Source organism: Triturus cristatus, chromosome 10 (genome assembly GCF_964204655.1).
Source record: "Triturus cristatus chromosome 10, aTriCri1.1, whole genome shotgun sequence".
NCBI lineage: Eukaryota > Metazoa > Chordata > Amphibia > Caudata > Salamandridae > Triturus > Triturus cristatus.
In genome coordinates, this window is record NC_140593.1 from 678,458,135 (window position 1) to 678,464,134 (window position 6,000).

Here is a 6,000-nt window from a genome sequence, read left to right on the forward strand (position 1 = left end):
AAGCAGTCAAGGACCCCGAGTAGGCGCTGTGGACCCCGAGGGGTCCCCAGACCACATGTGAAGAACCTCTGGCCCAGTAGTTAGCACTAAAGCCTCTCACCTTGCCTTTGAGTCTCCAAATCCTCTTTCTGCAGATGGCCAAGGGCGATCATAATAGCCTTGCTAATATACAGCTGCTGCTCAACAGGCGAATGTCTGACAACGCTGCTGTTGCTCCAGGTTTGCAGGAGTTCTTTCAGGGCCTGTCCCAGACACAAAGAAAAAGAGAAGTTACTTTTCAGTGGTAAAAACCCACTAAAGCTTGTAATAATACTTCCTCTGCTGGGCTTGTACTGTGTGCAAAAAGAGTGTCCAAGTGTGTGGAACATGTATTAAATCTTCCTTACTCTGCCTAGAACTGTAACTGCAAAATTTGTTGGGACAGAGCAGTTGATGAATCAGATAGGGAGGACAGCCAAGTTTGTAGCTCAGTAAATTAAAAACAATTCTAATTTGTGAGCAGAAACTTTGGGAAATATAACAACAATGTAACCATGGCATGTGTTAATTTAGGGTCAAGCAATGTAAATGGCCAAAGAACCACAGAAATACATTAAAAATACAATTTATCTAATTTGAAGGAGGAAAGCATACATGTTATAATAATTCACAATATCCACGGAGAGATTTACGAAACAAAAAGGTTGATTGAAAGCACTCTGGATAAGGAAGAAAAATGCTACTTACCAGTATGCATCTGTTATTGGCATGTAGAGCTGCAGAGATTCATACTACTGCATAGATCGCCATCTGGTGTTGGGCTCGGATGCTTGCACCTTGTTGTTGTCTTGGAAGAAGTCTTTTGTAGTCACGAGATAGATGACTCCTCCCTTGGGTGATAGTGCGCATGGGCATCAACTCTATCCTCAGATTGTTTTTCGCCATGAAGGAAAATGATGGCGTTAGTAAGAAACAAAAGAGATGTCCATGTGAATGTATCTAATTAAGATAATACTGGAACAGATACAGGTTCCGGGGAGGCGGGTGGGCGTATGAATGTCTGCAGCTCTACATGCCAAGGACAGATGCATACTGGTAAGTAGCATTTTCCGTTCGAGGCATATGAGCTGCAGAATTCATACTACTGCATAGACTGTACAGCAGTGTCTCCCCTAGCGGTGGCCACTTGTATCCGTTGCAGTGGATGGATCAAAATGTGTCTTAAGAACATCTTGGCCTACAGAAGCCTGTTGCTTTGCCTGCACTTCAACACAATGTGTGTGTTGTAGACCATGTTCCTGCTTTACAGATATCATCTAAGAGAATGTTCCCTAAGAATGCCATGAAAGCACCTAGTTTGCGTGTTGAGTGCGCTCTAGGGGGAATTGTTAATGTGCGTTTAGCCTTTTGGTAGCATATCTGAATGCATTTGACTATCTACCCAGCAATCCCAGCTTTGGAGATGGGGTGTCCTTTATGAGGTGGTGAGAAAGCTACGAATAATTGTTTTGTCTTTCTAAAGGGCTTAGTCCTGTCAATATAATAAAGTAGAGCTCTTTTGACATCAAGTGTGTGAAGAGCTCTCTCTGCTACAGAGTCCGGGTTTTGGAAAACACTGGTAACTCTATGGGTTGGTTCAAATGAAAAGCAGAGATTACTTTGGGAAGGAATTTAGGATTTGTTCTAAGAGTCACCTTGTTACGATGTATTTGTAAGAATGGTTCTTGTATGGTTAAAGCCTGGATCTCACTTACTCTCCTGAGAGAGGTGATTGCAACTAGGAAAGCTACTTTCCAAGTACGGAACTGCAGTTCACATTTGTGTAGAGGTTCAAATGGGGGACCCCTGAGCCTGGTAAGGACAATGTTTAGATTCCGCACCGGAGAGCGTGGCAGTCTGGGAGGAATTATTCTTTTAAGGCCTTCCATAAAGGCTTTGATTGCAGGTACTCTAAACAGTGACAGGTGTTGTCTGTTTTGTAGGTAAGCAGCAACAGCAGCTAGATGTAATCTTATGGATGAATATGCCAGATTACATCTTTGTAAATACAGCAAATAGCAAATTATGTTCTGGATTGAAGCATCCAGTGGATCGGTTTTATTATTATTGCAATAAATGACAAATCTTTTCCATTTTGCTGCTCTAGTAGTAGGGTGCCTGGCTTCTTTGATGATGTTCATACAGTCTAGTGGAAGGTTAAGGTAACCGAACTCTAGGACTTCAGGAGCCAGATCGCCAGATTCAGCTGACCTGGATCGGGATGTCTTATCCCTCCATGGTTCTGCGTTAGAAGTTTTGGGGAGAAATGCAGTTTTTGGTGTGGAACCACCGAGAGTTCGAGAAGTGTGGTGAACCATGGTTGCCGTGCCCATGTTGGAGCAACTAGGTTCAGCTTGAGGGACTGTTGCCTGAGCTTGCGTATTAATAGGGGAATGAGTGGGAGTGGCGGAAAAGCATACGCAAATATTCCTGACCAGTTCATCCATATCGCATTGCCCTTGGACGACGGGTGTGGAAACTTGGCGGCGAAGGTTGGGCATTTTGCGTTTTCCTGAGTGGCGAACAGATCTATGTCTGGGTGGCCTCACATTTGGAAAAATGGTTGAAGAACCTGTGGATGAAGTTCCCATTCGTGAATTTGCTGTGTCTGATGACTGAGCAGATCCGCAATCTGATTGTGTACTCCTGGAAGATGTTCGGCCAGGAGATATATGTTTTGCGGAATGGCCCATCTCTATATGTTTTGCGCTAGTTGAGAAATCTGCAAAGAGTGTGTTCCTCCTTGTTTCTGTATGTAATACATTGCTGTCATGTTGTCCGTCCGGACTAGGACAGTTTTGTTGAGGAGATGTGGTTGTAATGATTTTAGCGCTAGAAATATTGCTAGTAATTCTAGGTGATTGATGTGGAGCACTTTTTGTTGAGTGGTACACCTGCCCTGGACTGTATGGTTTAGGAGATGGGCCCCGCAGCCGGTGAGGGATGCGTCCGATGTTAGCACTATCTGCGGGACTGGCTCTAGGAACGGCCGCCCTTTGGAAAGGTTTTGTGTGTTCCACCACTGCAGAGAGCGATGTGTGCGGCTGTCCACCAACACCAGATCTGTAAGTTGACCTTGAGCCTGGTTCCACTGACGTGCTAAGCATTCTTGTAAAGGACGCATATAAAGCCTTGCATGAGGGACAATGAAAATGCAAGAGGCCATCATCCCTATTAGCTGCATAAACGCTCGAGCTGGAAGGGAGTGTCGGGGTTGAAATCTTGTGACGAGGGTTTGTATACTGGCTATCCTGGCTGGATTGGGGTATTCCAGAGCTTTGGAAGTGTTTATTGTGGCCCCTAGATACTGATGTAGATAGGTGGGACTTGGTGTGGTTTATTGTGAACCCCAAACTGTGTAGCAGCTGAATTGTTTGGTAGGTGTGCTGTACACACCGATTGTGTGACTTGGCTTTTATCAGCCAGTCGTCCAGGTATGGAAACACGTGAATGCGTTTTCTTCGTATGTACGCGGCTACTACCGCCAGACACTTTGTGAAGACCCTGGGTGCTGTTGTTGCTCCAAAAGGGAGGACCTTGAACTGATAGTGTTGGCCGTCCACTGTGAACCTTAGATATTTCCTGTGAGCAGGGTGTATGGGAATATGTAAGTAGGCATCCTTGAGATCTAGTGTGGCAAGGAAGTCGCCTTGTTGAAGCAGTGGAAGGACTTGCTAAAGAGTGATCAAGTGAAAGTGATCTGACTGAATGTCGAAATTGAGGGGTCTGAGGTCCAGTATCGGTCTGAGAGTGCCGTCCTTTTTGGGGATTAGAAAGTACAGTGAGTACACTCCTGTCCCCTGATGCTCTAGGGGAACTGGTTCTATTGCATGCTTTTGAAGCATGGAGAGAACCTCTTGTTTGAGAAGCGTTAGATGTTCCATGGACATGGGACGCTGTCTGGGCGGTATGTTGGGGGGAGTAGCAATAAGTTCCAGGCAGTGACCATACTGGATAATTTGTCTTACCCACCTGTCTGTGGTGATGGAATTCCACACAGGTAGGAACTGTGATAGTCTTCCCCCGACTGGAGTGGAATGGTCAGGGGTAAGTGGAGAGAAGTTACTGTTTTGTGGTGGGAGAATTGCAGGTATTAGAACCACGCCCTCTCCCTCTGTTGTTATTGCCTCTGTAATTCCCTCTAAAGTAACCTCCGTTAGGGGAGGTCTGGGTGGGGCTTTTATAAGTGGAAGAGGTGGTGTCTGTGCCAATGGTTTTGGAGGCGCCCCTATAAAAGGAGCGACAAAAAAGGAAACTCTACCAGTTGTTGCTTGTAGAGTCCCCATGGATTTGACTGACTCTGTGTCCTTTTTCATCTTTTCAAAAGATGTGCCCACAGTGAGCCCAAACAAGTGTTCCTGATCTAAGGGTTGATTGAGGATGGTAAACTGCACCTCTTGTTTAAACCCAGATATGCGCAGCCACGCATGTCTACGTAATAACACACTTGTATTTATTGTGCGGGATGCTGTATCTGCTGCATCAAGGGCACATTTTATTGAGGTATTTGTTATTAACTTTCCCTCTTGTATAAGATCATTTGCTTTGGTCTAATGCTCGTCTGGAAGGTGTTGAATGAGCTTTTCAAGCTCATCATAGTGAGCCCTGTCGTACCTTGCTAGTAAGGCTTGTGAATAGACAATGCGCCAAAAGTTTGCTGCCTGAGACACAACTCTTTTCTCTGATGCGTCCAGTAACTTAGATTCTTTGTCTGGTGGAGGCGCCTCACTTGTGGTTTGGGAATTTGCCCGTTTACGGGCATTTGCTACTGCCAATGAATCCAGAGGGAGTTGACCTTTAATATAAGGTGGATCGCTTGGGGCTGGCTTGTATTTTTTCTCAATTCTAGGATTAAGAACCCTAGCCCTAACAGGGTCTTTAAAAACCTCAGGGGCATGTTTAATCATTCCTTTGAGCATAGGGAGAGTGTTTGTTTTCTTTTTTTAGGCTGAGCGAATGTCTCTAGTAAAAAGTCCTCCTCTAGGGGGTCTGAATGTAGCTGGACCCCATGGTATTGTGCAGCTCTAGTTATTGGTTGCGCAAACCCTATACTATCATCTGGAGTGGATGGTCTTAAGGGATATGAATCTGGCTCGGGTAACTCTGGGACATCATAATTGTCCCACGGGTCGGGAGGTGGGATACTGTGGGTGTCATCATCAGTATTATGTGGTGAGTGTGTGTCATCATCACCCCTATATCTTCATCCTCCTCTTGTGGTGAAAAAGCAGGCACTGGAGAGTGTGCTGGAGAAGGTATAGTGTTTAGAGGCTGTGGAATTGGAGAGAAAGGCCTCATAGGTGAAGTGGATGAGTCTTATTTTCTTGAAGGGTATCTCAGGTGTTTCTGAGGTGTCCAATTTCCTCTTTTTAGGTAGTAAGAGGTGACATGTCCAGTAATGGGGTCAATATGGAGTGTTCTTTGCCTAGGATCTGGTGGATCTGGATGGAAAAGTTCTTTGGATCCGTTGTCTTTTTTTGGCGCCGAGGACTTCGGCTCAGAGTGGTGTTTTGGCCTGTACTCTTTAGCTTTGGAAGGATTTTTTGACTCCTTTTGCCTAGGTGGAGTTTTTGACCCCGAAGGTTTAGTTTGATTCTTCGGATACGAAGGCTTCGATTAAGTTTGTTTCAGTGCCGAAGAGTCCACCACCTTGGGTTTCGGTGCCGAAGATTCTGATGCGTACGGGTCCTTGGGTTTATGCTTCGGTGCAGACAATGGTTTTGTGGCTGGCTCGATCATGAGCTGCCTGAAAGCTCTGGATGCTTCGGAGCGGGCCCGGAGGCGGGGCTTCTGAAGTTTTGTCTCGGTGCCGACCTAGACCCGAAGGTGTAGGTGTTACCGGAGCCTTTGGTCTTTTTTGGGGCAGGGGCGTCGACGTCAGTACTCACGCTCCGTTGACCTGGAGTAATCATCCGGTCTTCTGATCACGATTCCTCTGCGTCGGAGATGTTGGGTTGTTCATTTTCTGTGTCTGGATCATCA

The 6,000-nt window shown here is 45.8% G+C and overlaps 1 protein-coding gene across 3 annotated transcripts in view; it reads right to left on the minus strand.

The window, feature by feature from the left end:
• Positions 1-6,000, minus strand: part of TELO2 (telomere maintenance 2) — an 831,249-nt gene that overhangs the window by 559,490 nt on the left and 265,759 nt on the right. For all 3 annotated transcript variants that reach the window (XM_085628173.1, XM_085628170.1, XM_085628172.1), the window contains one exon: positions 101-242. In XM_085628173.1, coding sequence (XP_085484299.1) covers positions 101-242 — 142 coding nt within the window. The remainder of the gene's footprint in view (positions 1-100; positions 243-6,000) is intronic.